The sequence below is a fragment of the Scyliorhinus torazame genome, chromosome 2 (genome assembly GCF_047496885.1).
Source record: "Scyliorhinus torazame isolate Kashiwa2021f chromosome 2, sScyTor2.1, whole genome shotgun sequence".
NCBI lineage: Eukaryota > Metazoa > Chordata > Chondrichthyes > Carcharhiniformes > Scyliorhinidae > Scyliorhinus > Scyliorhinus torazame.
In genome coordinates this window covers 243,180,316-243,198,313 of record NC_092708.1, presented here as the reverse complement: position 1 = coordinate 243,198,313, position 17,998 = coordinate 243,180,316, and the positions used below count along the sequence as shown (strand labels likewise).

Genomic DNA, 17,998 nt, shown 5'->3' with positions numbered 1-17,998 from the left:
CTTAAATCAGTCCCGACTGTACAGCCCTGCACCTGTCCTTTCATATTATTATTGAGAGCTAGATAGCAAAACATACAGCATGTTGGGAAGCAGAGGAGATTTCCTTCAGTACAGAGCAAGCAGCAGAAAGGTGTCAATGTAGGGGATATGACAGCACTATCGAGAAGCTGTAATTACAAGAAGAAAGACCAGAAATAACTTGCATTTCTACTGCATCTTTTGGCCTCAGTAGGTCCCAGAGATCTCTACTACCGATGTAGCCACCGTCGAAATGTCAGAACTCAGCAGCCAATTTACGTACAGCATTTGGGCTCCAAACATTTCCACTTGCCTCTGTGGCAGGTTCCACTTGGATGACCCTGGGCATCGTGGCATGTGGGCACTGCCAGAAGCAAGCGATGCACCCATTGCTGTAGCTCTGCATATAATCAGCCCAATATCCACCCCAGCGACATTTTACATTACCCAGCAGGCATCAGTGTGTGCAGTAGAGAGGACAGTAAAGAGTTAAACACATCAGAACTCTTTTTCAGCACAATTTCAAATTCACAAAGGTCGTGTGGCTTCTGAATGTCAGTCTGAACGGTTAATGAAAATTCCTTCCACTGCAGGCCCTCTGATAGGTCGTTTCCAAATGCATCCAAAGTTGCTGTATTCTCCTCAACTTTACATTTAAATCTGTAAAATCTGGTCATCGGCAACATTGGATCTCATAAAATATTCCAATGACTAATGAGTCTCTGCCAAGTTGCAAGTGTGTAAGGGGTAACCTTTGGCATTGGATTAAGATGGCATCTCATTGATATAGACAAATCCACCCCCGTCTGAATTCAGCTAATGATCTTCAATGTGACCTGAGGCTGTGGTTTGGTTGCATTGATCAGAAACTGGTCGTGCCAAAAGTAGGCCGCCTCTTCCTTTCCTGACCAGGCCATGGGGCGGAGGGGGGGGGGGGGGGGGGGCGTTGTTTGTTTCAAATTCATTAGCAACAACCGTTCGTCAAATTCCTTTCAGTGCTGTAAACACTGAGATTAGGACAAACTAAATAATTTTTATTGCAGTTCACTGCCAGGTTATCTGCCCGGTACTTATGTCCCAATTAGTTTTTCCTTTCTATCCAAGCTGTTTAAAGGGTCCCATAAAATGGCCTCCAGTTGATGTAATTGCATCTGCCAGGTTTGCCAACAGTTTGTGAAGGCTGTTTTATAACCCACAATGTTTCCCTGTAAATAACCCCATCGTCTTCACAATGCACTTTCAGATACATCAATTTAAGCAAGTGTTGTGTGTTCCAAAGGAAACAGCTGACATGCAATTTGTGTCGTTCTGCTTAATTTGTCAGAGCTCATTCCCCCTCTACCTCCAAATAAAAGGAGATAGTTAAGCATTATCGTTCAACATTTGAATGTTGACAACTTGAGATGATGCTAGTCCCCCAATGCAGCAAAGCAAAACAAAATCCGGATTTTTACAGGATCATAAGAAATAGGAGCATAAGTGGACCATTCAGCCCATCAAGCCTGCTGCGATATTCAATCAGATTATGGTTGATCTGAATGTGGCCTTCACTCCATTTTCCTGCCTGCTCCCCATAACCCTTGACTCACTTGTCACTCTGAAATCAGTCTAACTCAGCCTTGAATATATCGAATAACTCAGCCTCCACGGGTGCCTGTGAAAGAAAATTCCAAGAATAATGACCCTCTTGAGATAAAAAATGTCTCCGTCTCCATTTTAAGTGGGTGACCACTTATTTTTAAACTGTGCCCCCACTAGTTCCAGACTCCCCCATGAGAGGAACCATCCTCTCAGCATTTACCCTGTCAAGCCCCCCACATATTGGGCAGGATTCTCTCAGCCCAGGCCGGGCCGGAGAATCGCCAGGCCGGGCACAAATCGCGCGACGCCCCGATGCCAGTCCGACGATTCTCCGGAGAGCGTGGTGCTGGTCGGGTTCAACCCCGGGGAGGGGGGGCCTCCACTGTGGCCTGGCCCGCGATCGGGGTGTACCAATCGGCGGGCCAGCCTCTCGGGCTGGGGGCCTCTTTTGCTCCACGCCGGCCCCTGTAGCCCTACGCCATGTTGCTTCGGGGCTGGCGAGGAGAAGGGAGCCTCCGCGCATGCGTGCAATCGCGCCGGTCGCACTGCACATGCGCGCATTGGCGCCGGTTGCACTGCGCATGCACAGACCCGCAGTGCCCATTTGGCACCGGTATCGGCAGCTGGAGCATCGTGGGTCGCTCCAGTGCCATGCTGGCCCCTTGTAGGGGTCAGAATCGCTGCTCCTGAGGGCATGTTGACGCCATCGAGAAATGCGACGGCATTTATGACAGCGTCAACACTTACCCTCAGATCTTTGGAGTGTCAGAAGATCCGGGAGTTCAGGGGGTGCAAGGGGTCGACATTCTGGCCTTTGCCTCCCTGGTAGCCCGGAGACAGATCCTTTTAATGTGAAGGGACTCTAAACCCCCGAGTGTAGAGACTTGGGTCGATGACATGGCTGGGTTTCTCAGCCTCGAGAAAATAAAGTTTGCCTTAAGGGGATCAATGCTCGGGTTTTCCCGGAGATGGCAGTCGTTGGTCGACTTTCTTGGAGAAATTTAAAATGTCAGTAGTAGCAGCAGTCCAAGAGGGGGGGGGGGAATACTATTCAGAGAATCCCGTCCATTGTTCTCGGGTTCAAGATCAATTCTCATTCTCTCAAACTCCTGGGGGAAGCCTTTCCTCATAAGACAAACTCTTCTTCCCAGCAATCAGCTTAGTGAACCCTCTCTGAACATTGATACTTTTGAGATGGTCACTCAGGTCATTGAGACGAGGCAGGCAGTGGGTGCTATTCAATTGTGCAAAGGCATCACCATCTGGTCAGTCCTGTCACCGCACTTTCACACTTTCCAACCGGAATTGCTTAACAGCAATCACAATCCCATTCTGATTTGTCCCTTCCTAGTGCCCAGAAGCGAGAAATGATTGTACTATTTTGAGGAGAACCAATTAAATATAAATTATTATAGTTGGCCAACTGCAAATTTGGAGAATTACCCTTCATTCCCACTCTTAAGCAGTTTGAGTAATACCAGGCCTACATCAGGAACAAAAAGAGGCTGAGAAGAACGAGGAAAAAAGCAGTTTGAAAGCAACCTGCTATCAAATGAAACCCCGCCTTTCTCCATTCATAAAATCCAATGTTTGTTCAATAAAGACTTTGATTCTGGGCAGCAATTATGAATTATTTTCAGCTCATTAAATCCTGACACTCCGCTCTCTAAAATGATCAGCCAAACTCTCCTTGTGAGCTTGACCTTCGGTTTCTTAACCTGTTAATGCTGGATGATGTAATTCCATCGTTGCTCAAGTGTTTCATCGCACGTCCAATAATTGCTACACAAAAACATGAAAGGTGGCAACTACATACTGATATATTTACACATGACTGGATACCATGACGTGTGTTTATTTAACAGTGCAACAAGACTGGACCTAGATCTTGGCCTTTTTTTTTGCCACCTTCCCTTCCCCATACTTTTGTTGTATTCATTCACAGGCCATAGGAGACCCTGGCGAGAAAACATTAATTTCCCATTCCTAAATGCTCCTGATAAGCTGATCACATCTTTTACTATATTCACTTAAGCTTAGAATATATGGTTCAAATGTCTTCCAGGTTCAATTGTCCACAATTTACATCAATGATTTAGAGTTGCTGACCAAGTGCAATGTGCCCAAGTTTGCAGACGACACTAAGATGAGTGGTGAAGCAAAAAGTGCAGAGGATACTGGAAGTCTGCAGAGGGATTAGGATAGTTTAAGTGAATGGGCTAGGGTCTGGCAGATGGAGTACAATGTTGACAAATGTGAGGTTATACATTTTGGTCGGAATAACAGCAAAAGGGATTATTATTTAAATAATAAAATACTAAAACATGCTGCTGTGCAGAGGGACCTGGGTGTCCTAGTGCATGAATCGCAAAAAGTTGGTTTACAGGTGCAACAAGTGATTAAGAAGGCGAATGGAGTTTTGTCCTTCATTGCTAGAGGGATGGAGTTTAAGACTAGGGAGGTTATGCTGAAATTGTATAAGGTGTTAGTGAGGCCACACCTACAGTATTGTGTTCAGTTTTGGTCTCCTTACCTGAGAAAGGACATACTGGCGCTGGAGGGTGTGCAGAGGAGATTCACTAGGTTAATCCCAGAGTTGAGGGGGTTGGATTACGAGGAGAGGTTGAGTAGACTGGGACTACTCGTTGGAGTTTAGAAGGATACGGGGGATCTTATAGAAACATATAAAATTATGAAGGGAACAGATAGGATAGCTGCGGGGAGGTTGTTTCCACTGGCGGGCGAAAGCAGAACTAGGGGGCATAGACTCGAAATACGGGGAAGTAGATTTAGGACTGAGTTTAGGAGGAACTTCTTCACCCAAAGGTTGTCAATCTATGGAATTCCTGCCCAGTGAAGCAGTTGAGGCTCCTTCATTAAATGTTTTCAAGATAAAGATAGGTAGTTTTTTGAAGAATAAAGGAATAAAGGGTTATGTTGTTCGGGCGGGAAAGTGGAGGTGAGTCCACAAAAGATCAGCCATGATCTCATTGAATGGCGGAGCAGGCTCGAAGGTCCAGATGGCCTACTCCTGCTCCTAGTCTTATGTTCTTATTAATCCTGTTCCTCAGATTTTAGGTCTGAATTACAACACTTTTTAAAATATAAATTTAGAGTATCCAATTCTTTTTTCCAATTAAGGAGCAATTTAGCGTGGCTAATTCACCTACCCTGCACATGCACCTACCCTGCTTGGTTTTGTTTGGCCTTGTTCCGCATTGTAACCAATCATTGTTTGTCGATGTACCATTTGTCAATGTTCTCTGTTGATTATTCTTTTCTCTACTATGTACGTACTGTGTACGTTCCCTCGGCCGCAGAAAAATACTTTTCACTGTACTTCGGTACGTATGACAATAAAACAAATCAAACGTCTTTTGGGGTTGTGGAGGTGAGACCCACGCAGACACAGGGGGAATGTGCAAACTCCACATGGACAATGACCTGGGACCGGAATCGAACCCGGGTCCTCAGGGGCGTGAGGCAGCAGTGCTAACTAATGCGCCACCGTGCCGCCCAAGTCCCATCCAGTTTAAAGTGATACATAATGTGGTGGTATGTATTAGGGGTATTACGGTACCCTGTGATGCCGAGAGGCTATTGGTGGATAGACGATGGGTCCCGATTGGATCAGCCGCCTACTGGCTCCACCCAGTAAGGTGGAGTATAAGAGCCCGGGTTCTCCCAGCAGCCGCATTCTGTAACTGTGCTGCTGGGGAACAAGTCTGCGTAATAAAGCCATCGATTGACTCCATCTCTTCTCGTCTCGTGAGTGATTGATTGTGATACAATTTATTACACAGACTTAAAGGACATGGAGCTCCGAATCACTCCAGTGTCTCCAGTGATGTCTGCGAATCAGCCCCCACGCGGCAAACTCAGCGGCCACTTTTTATAGACTGGCTAGCGTGTTTCGAAGGATACCTCCGAACGGCCACCTGCGTACCTACAGAAGACCAGAAAATGCTGGTCCTGCATTCCAGGGTGAGCCCGAAAATCTACACTCCCATAGAGGACGCGGAGGATTTCCAGTCGGCGCTCGCCATGCTGATGGGAATCTATGTTCAGCCCGTCAACCAGGTCTACGCACGCCATCAGCTCGCGTCGAGATGGCAGCAGGGTCCCATTCTGTAGAGATCAAAGGGTTCTGCATCGCGAACCTCACGGTGCAGGGGAGGGAGTTCAAGAACTACCGGCTTTACGTCTTCCCCCACCTCTGCACTGCCACACTCCTGGGGTTGGATTTTCAGTGCAACCTCCAGAGTTTAACGTTCCAATTCGGTGGCCCTATACCCCCACTCACTATCTGCGGCCTCGCGACCCTCAAGGTCGACCCGCCTTCCCTGTTTACGAACCTCACCCGGATTGCAAACCCGTCGCCACTGGGAGCAGACGGTACAGCACCCAGGACTGAACCTTTATCCAGTCGGAAGTCCAGCGGCTGCTGCGGGAAGGCATAATCCAGGCCAGCAATAGTCCCTGAAGAGCACAGGTGGTAGTTGTAAAGACCAGGGAGAAGCAGAGGATGGTCATAGACTATAGTCAAACCATCAATAGGTACATGCAGCTGAATGCATACCCTCTCCCCCGCATATCCGACATGCAATCAGATTGCACAGTACAAGGTCTTTTCCACGGTGGACCTTATGTCCGCATATCACCAGCTCCCCATCCGCCCGAGCGACCACAAATACACTGCCCTTGAAGCAGATGGGCGGCTCTATCATTTCTTAAGGGTTCCATTCGCGTCACTAACGGAGTCTCGGTCTTCCAACGGGAGGTGGACCGAATGGTTGACCAGTACGGTTTGCGGGCTACGTTCCCGTACCTCGATAACGCCATCATCTGCGGCCACGATCAGCAGGACCACGACGCCAACCTCCGAAAATTCCTCCAGACCGCAAACGCCCTGAATCTCACGTACAACAGGGAAAAATGCGTGTTTAGCACCGGCCATCCAGTCATCCTTGGCTACGTAGTGCGAAATGGAGTTATAGGCCCCGACCCTGAACACATGCGTCCCCTTATGGAGTTCCCCCTCCCTCACTGTTCCAAGGCCCTGAAACGCTGTCTGGGCTTTTTCTCTTATTACGCCCAGTGGGTCCCCCACTACGCGGACAAGGCCCGTCCGCTAATCCAGTCCACGGTCTTTCCCCTGTCGACAGAGGCCCGCCAGGCCTTCAGCCGCATCAAAGCGGATATCACAAAGGCAACGATGCACGCGATCGACGAATCCCTCCCCTTCCAAGTCGAGAGCGACGCATCCGACGTAGCTCTGGCGGCCACGCTCAACCAAGCATGCAGACCCGTGGCCTTTTTTTCACGCATCCTCCACGCTTCAGAAATCCGCCACTCTTCAGTGGAACAGGAGGCCCAGGCCATAGTGAAAGCTGTGCAACATTGGAGGCATTACCTGGCCGGTAGGAGATTCACTCTCCTCACTGACCAATGGTCGGTTGCCTTCATGTTCGATAATGCACAGCGGGGCAAGATCAAGAACGACAAGATCTTGCGGTGGAGGATCGAACTCTCCACCTATATCTATGAGATCTTGTATCGTCCTGGAAAGATGAATGTACTTCAGGCTGCATTGAGGGGGCGAGTGGAGTGTGGGAGTGATGGGTTGGGTGGTGTTGGAGGGAGGGTAAAGTGTTGGGGGGGGTGAGTGTGGGAGGAGTGAGGTGGGGAAGGGTGGGTGTGTGATAGGGGTGGGTGGCAGGATTGAAGGAGTAGCTTTCAGCACAGTGTTAAGAACCCTATTAGCCCTGGACAAAGGGGGGGAAAAGGAAGGGCTGGATTTTCCCAAATGGGAATCTGTCCCCACCCCGGTGTAAAAGCAATTTTACCCCCCACCAATCGGCCGTGCGCCCGAGCATCTAACCGCGCAGATTTAATCCCCGGCCCCCCATGAGGCTCCCCGACCTCCGATCCCCCCCGCCCCCGACCAGGGCGTCCGCGGACTCAGTGCGCAGCCGCCAAGCCAGCATCCTGACCGGCAATAGGTGGTTAGTTCCACGCCGTCGGGAACTCGGCTGCTCGGGAGCGGAGGATTGCTGGGCGGGCCTCTGGCAATGGCCCCCCGGCCGCGCGGCGTACTCCGTGGTCACGCTGATTTTCGTGGCCCGGAGAATCGCCGGGCCCGATTATGGCGTGAAAGTGGATTCTCCGCCCGCGCCGGCCACAATTTTGGCGCTGGGCTGCAGAGAATCCAGCCCAAAAGCATGCAAGGTGGAATATCTACAGTTTTGGAGGAAGAGAAGGGCTGAATAGAAAGCAGCAATAAACATTCACACTGATTGACTCTGTTCACAAGAACCTTATCTATTTATTTAAAAACCACAATGCCAGCATGAAAAAAAACATGCTTTCATTTAGAAACGTTTCAAAATTGTTTTTGGAAGGAAGCATGATCTCTCCTGAGTGCCATGTGCAGAAAAGTTTACGTTTGACAATTATTTACAATCATAACTCAGTATTTCTCGGCCTCAAGTTCGTGCTACCCTGGCCACACTCACTCCGAATATCAAAGCCCTGTGCAAACACCAGGCTTCAGCCACATAATCGTTGTTAGCTAGTTCTGTCTGCTGCTGATTTCGAAAAAAGATAGTTTGAACGGTCTTTAATGTCCTAAATATGATGCAAATACTTCTTAATGCCACTGAAATTCTCCAAAGAGAAAGGATCAGCCTCTCACTGCCAAAGGGGCCTAAGACTCATTATTGCAGAGGATTAATTAGCAGACAATCATTTTAGCTCCAAGCCTTTTGGATCGTGTCCAACCTAGACTGATGCCACGAGAGAAAGTTTCCTCTCCCTGCCGATTCTCAGGGTTCTGCATGAAGTGGCTGCAGCCAGCTACAACCAAATTCCCAATGGGGGTGAAATCATAGCAGAAAACCATCTATAAATCAGCATTAAGTTACCAGTTTCCGGCCAAGAGGTCATGGCTGTGTTGCTATTGCTAACATGCACTAAACTCACACTTTAGAAACAGCAAGGTTCTGATAAGTTCCTGTTGTTATCACTGCTCTTGCCAGTTGAAGGAGTGACAATGTCACATTATCTCAGCCCTGCCAAAGTTAACATAATTGGAGGAAGGTAATGCCCAATTCCCGGCAAGTTTGGGGACGGGGGTGGGGGCAGTATTTAGTTGAGCCGGAGGGTGATGGGCGGGGACTCCACCTCCTTTCCACACCTACTTCAATTAAGTGCATGATCGGAGGGTCCACACATGGCCTTCCCACCCTGTCAACAGGACAGAGTTTAGGAATCCTGTGGCAAGAAACTCATCCCATGACTCCTCAAAGCCTTTCCACGCTCTACAAGGCTACACCGAGAAACATCTCGATATTTAACGGCACTTTTCCGTTTATTTTGGCCTTGGGAAGGTTCTTTCCACCGAGGCCGCACTCAATAGTCATTTCCTGCTGGCGAGTTTCAAGATTCTTCGCAGAACGGGGCACCATTTTGTCTGGCAGCCTCAATCTTCCCCCCTCCCCCCTTGTCCCCCTCCCACACCCTCAGCCCCACCCCCGTTTTTGACCCCCTCCCCCAAACCTCAGGTAGGCCCTGGGAACACCCCCTCACCCCCCCCCCCCCCCCCCCCGGCCTTGTAAAGCCCTCCCAGGCCCGATTCCTGGCATTGTCAACCTGGCATGACGGCATCCTTGCACTGCCATGCAGGCAGTGCTACCCGGGCACCCTGGCCGTGCAAGGCTGGAACTGCCAGGATGCATGTGTGATGCTGCCAGGATGCCAGATCAGCAGGGTGCTTGGTTGCCAGAGGAAATGCCAGGATGCCAACCTTCTCTGTCCCCAAATACCAGGGGTCTCTAATGGCCTGGGAACCCCCCCACCCCAGGTGCCATTACAACTGTTCCGCTGGAAACCAGTACTAAATGTTGCCCTGGCAAGGTCTTCCAGACGCAGCCGTTATGTCCCGGACACCAGGAGAATCTCACGAATGCCCAGTGAGGGCGTGATGCAGAGCGCCATGTCTCACAAGACTGTTAAATTTGATGGGGCGTTTCAAGCGTCACAAATCTTGCAAGAGGCCGCTTGCTAAATACAATGGCCTCGTCCCAACACCAAGTCAGGCGTGACAAGGCCTTTAAACTGCATCCATATCACTATTCCTTCACAGTCGCAGTGTCATAACCCTGGAACTCCTTTCCTACCAGCACTGTGAATACACCTACACTTCATCGATTGCGGCGGTCCAGAGGTTGCCTCATTTCCACCTTAAGGGCAATTAGAGATGGGCAATAAAAGTGCTGACCGAGCCAGCGACGCCACCTCCCGTTAAAGAATTTTTTTAAAGACTCTCCGTGCCTGGCCGAGGACCTTGACACTGGGAAGAGGTGGGAGAGGGGAGAGTCATACTCCTGCCCTTGCTGCCAACGCCCTTCCCTCGTGCTCCCAGTAGAACTTCATATAGTGCAAATTCCCAAAAGGAGACAATGGCAAAACCCTCATCCCCTCCATTAAATACCAGCCAATGTCTCCCAGGATCCAAAACATCCAAAACACTCCATTAGGACGCACCAGGCAGTCAAACGCGAGGCCCACTACACTTTGCAGAGCCTGTAGAATTGAATATCTCTATCCAGTGTGATGTATTGTTTAGTTGAAGTATAGTGATAGATTGGGATAGCCAGCACATTAGGTGTAGGAATGATTTGGGCAGAGATGGTTCAGAATCACTAAATTAGTGTACTGAAATTTCTTTAGTGGCAGTGAGCTCAATGCAATTCTGTTTGCTCGAGACATCCAGCATTAACTTTAATCCCTTTACTCCATCTTCCTTGATCTACCTGCAAAGATCTACCTGCAGTTATTGTGAAAACTTCAATGGGAGAGGAAGTTAAAAGATTTCTGCTGTAGTTTCTGCAGTAAAAATGCATCCGCTGATCTTCCGCCTGAATGAATCCTTTCTGAGGAATTGGCGGAGATGAAATGTCTCCAGCTGTCTTCATTAGGGTTTAAAGTATTCTTTTGTTTTCCCAGAACAGGGGGAATGCTTGCGAATGGGAGACAATGGGGGGGTCTTCCCATCTCCCTGCCTATTTGGTGGAGGTGGCCCACCATTGGTTTCCTGTTGTTCACAGGGAAATTGCCGTTGGTGGGACCGGAAGATTTTGTCGGCAGGAGCGGCCGGAAAATCCCACGTAATGAGTTGAAGTCTCTAGCGATGGGTGCTACGTTGCCATGGCATTGGAGTGCAGGGAGGCAGTTTTTTTTTATTGGGTTTTAACTGTGTTTTCTCACCGGAAAAGGCCATTTGGCCCAACTAGACTCTGCCAGTGTACCTGCTCTGCACAAACCTCCTGCCGCCTTATTTCATCTTGGCCCCATCAGTCTGAAGAGTCATTGGACAACTCAACAAAGCATTGTGTCGGGGGCAACATGGTGGCACAGTGGTTAGCACTGCTGCCTCACGGCGCTGAGGACTGGGGTTCGATCCCGGCCCCGGGTTACTGTCCATGTGGAGTTTGCACATTCTCCCCGTGTCTGCGTGGGTCTCACCCCCACAACCCAAAAAGATGTGCAGGGCTGGTGGATTAGCCACGCTAAATTGCCCCTAAATTGGGAAAAGAAAAGAACTGGGTACTTTAAATTTATTTCAAAGAAAGAAAACAAATCATTGTGCCCAGATATTCTGTACTTGAAGAGTCCCAAATGTATTCAAAAATGGGCTATAAATGCAAGCTAATTTCTTGTGACAGTGATTGCAGCAACAGGTTTAGCCGGGGGCTTGTCTTACACCAGCCGTAGAGGGAGATTCACTGTCCTCAGCTTAACCAGAACTATTGTACCCCCCTGATGGCAAGTTTGTTCTCAGTATGAATTCTGCACATCCGAATCATTTCATGGTCCAAACTTGTGCTAAGGAGGAAATATGATAGGAACATTTCACGGGTCAAGCAGCAGTCGCGGGGAAACCCTGACTCTCTTGATAGGTCATCAAGCTGAAACGTTAACTTCTGTTTCTCTCTTCACAGATGCTGCCTGCCTGGCTGAGAATTTCCTGCATCTCCAATTTTTATTTAAGGTCTCCAGCTGTCACAGTACTCCACTTTTGTTTAATTGGATTAAGCACAATTTGGTGCTCTAGCGAGCGAGTTCATCTTTCCTTAGTTTCACTGTACAGGCAGTAACGGCCAACATATTTTGCTGTAAGCTTTTGAGAAGACTGCCACTTACCCAACATCCTCATGCTGGAGCCATTCTGTTTGGAGTCCTTGCTAACCAGTTGCTTTATCCAAAGGGTTGGTGCTGTAATTTCTGAAACAGAAAAGATAAAGAACATCTTTCACTTATCAAATTGGAGCATTGTCGCTGAAATTCAGCTCAGATCTTCACCCTCAATATGCTAAAAACTGATTGGATTCACCTTTTACTCATTATCATATCTGGTGTACTTTCCATTAGATCAGTAGAAGATAGAATTTCCTGGTATTTACCTCAAGATTCGTTGTCTATAAACTGCTTAACATGAGTCTCCATTGGCTGTCCAAACTGGCTCGGCTGAGCTCCAAGAAATTAGGACGCACCAGGCAGTCAAACGCGAGGCCCACTACACTTTGCAGAGCCTGTAGAATTTAATATCTCTATCCAGTGTGATGTATTGTTTAGTTGAAGTATAGTGATAGATTGGGATAGCCAGCACATTAGGTGTATGAATGATTTGGGCAGAACTGGTTCAGAATTACTGAATTATTGTCCTGAAATTGTTTTCGTAGCAGTGAGCTCAATGAAATTCTATGTTTGCTCGAGACATCGAGCATTAACTTTAATCCCCCAGTCTACTAAATAACTATGTTAATAATGTTTAGCTGAAGCTACTGTAGAACGTACACTTTGTTCATCTAATAACCTTTTTCAAAAGGGCAGCACGGTAGCATTGTGGATAGCACAATTGCTTCACAGCTCCAGGGTCCCAGGTACGATTCCGGCTTGGGTCACTGTCTGTGCGGAGTCTGCACATCCTCCCCGTGCGTGCGTGGGTTTCCTCCGGGTGCTCCGGTTTCCTCCCACAGTCCAAAGATGTGCAGGTTAGGTGGATTGGCCATGATAAATTGCCCTTAGTGTCCAAAATTGCCCTTAGTATTGGGTGGGGTTACTGGGTTATGGGGATAGGGTGGAGGTGTGGATCTTGGGTAGGGTGCTCTTTCCAAGAGTCGGTGTAGACTCGATGGGCCGAATGGCCTCCTTCTGCACTGTAAATTCTATGAAAATGGACCCTCAGCACATAAAGAAAATACTTAATTTTAATTACACACAAAGCTAGTCACTAAACTGTCGAGCAAACAGAGTACCCAATTTTGTTTATCAATTAAGGGGCAATTTAGCGTGGCCAATCTACCTAATCTGCACATCTTTGGGTTGTGGGGGTGAAAGCCACGCAGACACGGGGAGAATGTGCAAACTCCACACGGACAGTGGCCCAGGGCCGGGATTCGAACCTGGGACCACGGCGCCGCAGTCCCAGTGCTAACCACTGCACCATCGTGCTGCTCTTGAACAAATAGAGACCATGGACGAATCCCTTCTTTTCTCAGCCTCCCCTTGCCACTCACGGCTAGGATGAAGAATTTTATTAATAAAAGATGGGGAATTGATGCAATGGATTTGCATTTAAGTTAAACATCAAGTAACTGGAGTCCAAAACTGGAGTCAATGGGAATCAGGGGAAAACTCTCCACTCATTGGAGTCATGCCTAGCACAAAGGAAGATCATACAATCATAGAACCCTACACAGCAGAAGGAAGCCAATTGGCCCTTCGAGTGTACACCGACCCTCTGAAAGAACACCCTACCTATGCCCAATCCCCCACCCTATCCCTGTAACCCTGTGACCCCACCTAACCTTTGGAGACTAAGGGGCAATTTAGCATGGCCAACCCACCTAACTTGCACATCTTTAGACTGTGGGAGGAAATCTGAGCACCCAGAGGAAACCCACGCAGACACAAGATGAACGTGCAGACTCCGCACAGACACTGACCCAAGGTTGGAATTGAACCCGGATTCCTGGCTTTGTGAGGTAACAGTGCTAACCACTGGACCATCGTGCTGCCCCCTCAAGGTTGTGGTTGTTGGAAGTCAGTCATCTCAGTTCTGGGTCATCACTGCAGGGGTTCGTCAGGGTAATGTCCTAGGCCCAACCATCTTCAGCTGCTTCATTAATGACCTTCCTTCCAACATAAGGTCAGATGTGGGGATGTTTGCTGATGATTGCATAATGTTCAGCGTCATTCGCGACTCCTCAGGCACTGAAACAGTGCAGGTGCAAAAGCAGGAAGACCTGGACAATATCTGGGTTTGGGCTGACAAGTGGCAAGTAACATTCATGCCACACAAGTGCCAGGCAATGACCATCTCCAATAAGAGAGAATCCAACCATCGCCCCTTGACATTCAATGGCATTACCATCACTGAATCCACCGCTATCAACATCCTGGGGGGTTACTATTGACCATAAACTGAACTGGACCAGCCATTTAAACACTGTGGCTACAAGAGCAGGACAGAGGTTAGGAATCTTTCAGCAAATAGCTCACCTCCTGACTCTCAAAGCCTGTCCACCACCTGCAAGGCACAAGTCAGGAGTGTAATGCCTGGATGAGTGCAGCTCCAACAACCCTCAAGAAACTCAACACCATCTAAGACAAAGCAGCCCACTTGATTGGCACCCCTTCCACAAACATTCACTCCCTCTACCAGTGGCACACAGTAGCAGCTGATTACCAAATCTACAAGGTGCACTGCAGGAACTCACAAAAGCTCCTGAGGCAACACCTTCCAAACCCACAGCCACTCCCATCTAGAAGGGCAAGAGCAGCTGATACCTGGGAACCCCACCACCTGGAAGTTCCCCTCCAAGACGCACACCATCTTGACTTGGAAATATATTGCCGTTCCTTCACCGTCACTGGGTGAAAATCCTGAAACTCCCTCCCTAACAGCACTGTGGGTGCACTTACACCTCAGGAACTGCAGCGTTTCAAGAAGGCAGCTCACTACCACATTCTCAAGGGCAATTAGGGATGGGCAATAAATGCCGGCCTTGCCAGCGATGCCCACACCCCACAAAGATTTGTTGTTTTTAAAAATGTTACCACATTGTGACTTGAAAATTCTTATGCTCTAATTTACAGAGAAAAGTGGAGCCTCGCCATCACTATTCATAGTCTAGGTAGAGTGCTCTTTGGGAGAGTCAGCGCAGACTCAATGAGCTGAATGACCTCCTTCTGTGCTGTAGGAATTCTATGATTCAATGAATTTGCTCCAGCCACCTTTTCTCTCGTGATTATCCATATTGAGCTCTTCAGCTGCATTTTTGTTTTTACATTTTATTCCTGTCTCAGAGTTACAAAGCCAATGTGGAGAGCGGGCGGGGGAAGTCCTGAATCCATCTCCTTGCCTGCTCCAAAAACCAATTCAAATTCAAATTGAGTATGGTCTCCACAAAAGAGGCATTCTAGATCCAAGCTGACAAGAACCCTGTGTTGTACCCTCAATAATGACGCTTAGAGTGTAAACGGTAAAGAAGGTTTTAATAAGCTAAGAACTAGCCTGGTGCCGAGACGTGTGCTAACAGAGGTGCCGTCCACAAGGTGGTCCCTTATATACGGCTCCCAGACGGGCGGAGGCAGAGGCGGAGTCCCCCAGGGTTCCAAGCCCGGTCTTAAAGGGAACATCACCTTACATGATGACAAGGGTACAGTATTACAGTAACCGTTCATCACAACCTGATCTCGGGCTTGATCCCATGCTTGATCTTGGTCAATAGGCCGAGAAGCCATATCCCAATTTATTTCAATTGGGCTTCCTCAAAGAAACTTAGGCCTAAGGTCTTAATTTAAATGTGCTCCTCAGATTAGATCTGCCCAGTCATGTAATTGGGATTATCGAACCCTTAGATTTTAACTTGAGGGTTTTTCACATCTGAAAGAGTCAGAGGGGAAGCAAAAAGAAAGAAGTATGTTCTCACTACAGTGAGAACAAATAGTCTATAATGAATAACGTATGTAAAGTAACATGCAAATGTTTCCAGGTATGCACATTTCAATTATCATTGTTACATACGTGTACTTAATATTGGAAAATGTGGGGCGGGATTCTCCGGGAGCCGGCGGGGCGGGCTTTACCGGCACCAAGGAGTGGCGTGAACCACTCTGGTGTCGAGCCGCCCGGAAGGTGCAGAATCCTCCGCACCTTTAGGGGCTAGGCTGGCGCGGCAGGGTTGGCGCCGCGCCAACTATCGCCGAAGGCCTTGGCGCTGCGCCAACTGGCGCCGAATGGCCTCCGCCGGCCGGCGTGAGTTGGCGCATGCGCAGGAGCGCCAGCGTGTGCTGGCGTGATCCCAGCACATGCGCAGGAGGGTTCTTCTCTGCGCCGGCCATGGCGGACGTTTACAGCAGCCGGCGAGGAGGGAAGGAGTGCCCCCATGGCACATGCCCGCCCACGGATCGGTGAGCCCCAATCGCGGGCCAGGCCAACGTGGAGGCACCCCCCGGGGCCAGATCATCCACGACCCCCCCTCCCGAGGACTCCGCAGGCCGCCCGCAGAGCCAGGTCCCGCCGGTAAGGACCTTGTTTGATTTACGCCGGCGGGACTGGCCGGAAATGGGCGGCCGCTCGGCCCATCGCTGAGCGGAGGATCGCCGGGGGGGGGCCACTGGCGACGGCCCCCAACAGGTGCGACGCGATTCCCGCTCCCGCCGAAAAGCCGGTGCCAGAAAATCCGGCAGCCGGCGTCGGGTAGGGATTCACCGGCCCGGCGGAGGGTCGGAGAATCCCGCCCGGGATCTTTTGAAAAATTAGATTGATTTCAGGGTGGAATGGTTGTGGATGGAGAGATGTTTTTTAGTGTCATCACTCTCGTTCTGTCATTGTCCAATCCGACTTGTAAAAGCTTTACAAAGTCACCGAGTTTACTTTTCAAAGTGTTCATCTGTGCGATATGTTGATGATGTGCAGGTCCCGATTAATCACAACCTTAATTCTTCGATCATGAGCAGCACACTTAAATCAGTGTCCAGGTGACTGTGTGCACACACTTATCTTCGCATAGCTAAGCTGCAAGAGAACAGCCTCCTCCGATGCCTCCGCAATTTTCCCATGGAAATAAAAAGTAAATTATTCGACGGAATTTGAAACTAAAACACGATTTGGAGATCATTTGGAAGGTGAGTATGGGAAACAAAGCTACGCCTACGCAGGTCTGAACATTGAACATTCCTGTACCGTGGGTGAGTGGTCAGGCAGCCAATACCAGATCTCAGGACCAGACATCGTGCTTGATTTTAAAAATATTTGAAGTTTGTTTTCTTTCCTGCAGTTTTCTCTCCTTCCCCTCTGCAGTCACTGGCTCCTGGGATACAATACCTCAGGCCGTACAGTCCTTCAGTCCATAAACATGCACTGCGCACACATGCACATGCATGCACCACACACACACACACAACACAAACATGCACCACAAACACACACCCACAGCACAAACATGCACCACACACACACAGCACAAACATGCACTATAAACACATGTGCACATACAGCACAAACATACATACATGCGTACACAAAGCGCAAACATGCACCACGCAAACAATTTTGTAATCATAGAAGTTTACAGCACAGAAAGGCGCCATTCAGCCCATCATGTCTGCACTGGTAACTTGATGAAGCGATTCAAAACCAATCCCTATGCCCTGCTCTCTCGCCAATACCCTGTTTTCACTTAAAAGTGAAATGATCTGTAACTCAGCACTCCCATTGGCAAAACAATCTGCCCGCCCTACAACCTCCTGCACAATGACATCTTCCAACCCTGTTCCCCACGCTTCCCTTTTTTTTCCTAAATTTAGAGTACCCAATTTTGTTTTCCAATTCAGGGGCAATTTAGCGTGGCCAATCCACGTACCCTGCACATCTTCTGGGTTGTGGTGGTGAGACCCACGCAGACATGGGGAGAATGTGTAAACTCCACACGGACAGTGACCTGGGGCCGGGATCTAACCCGGGTCCTCGGCACCGTAAGCCAACAGTGCTAACCACTGCACCACCGTGCTGCTCCTTCCCCTCACTTCCCTAATGGCAATTTGGAATTGATAAGCCCTAAAACACACAGAATGAGGCAAGTTAATTTTGCAAAAGCTACCTACTGAGTCACATGCCCATTCCCTCCCTTGGTACTCAGTGCCATTACCAGATGGCATAGCTGGCTATCGGAAATTGGTTCTGTGTAGACATTCCTGATGCAGCATGTGTCCAGCACATACAATCCGCCTATAGAAAAAGTGACAATTCTGGGAAATCCCTTATTGCCTTTCTGTTCAGCACACAAATATTCTCCCCGTTCTCCCATGTCTTTGTGGGTTTCCTCTGGGC

The 17,998-nt window shown here is 48.9% G+C and overlaps 1 protein-coding gene across 2 annotated transcripts in view; it reads right to left on the bottom strand.

The window, feature by feature from the left end:
• The window catches only part of smoc1 (SPARC related modular calcium binding 1), a 341,176-nt gene that overhangs the window by 195,084 nt on the left and 128,094 nt on the right, over positions 1–17,998 (bottom strand). For both annotated transcript variants that reach the window (XM_072485788.1, XM_072485799.1), the window contains exon 7: positions 11,803–11,883. In XM_072485788.1, the coding sequence (XP_072341889.1) occupies positions 11,803–11,883 (81 nt within the window). The remainder of the gene's footprint in view (positions 1–11,802; positions 11,884–17,998) is intronic.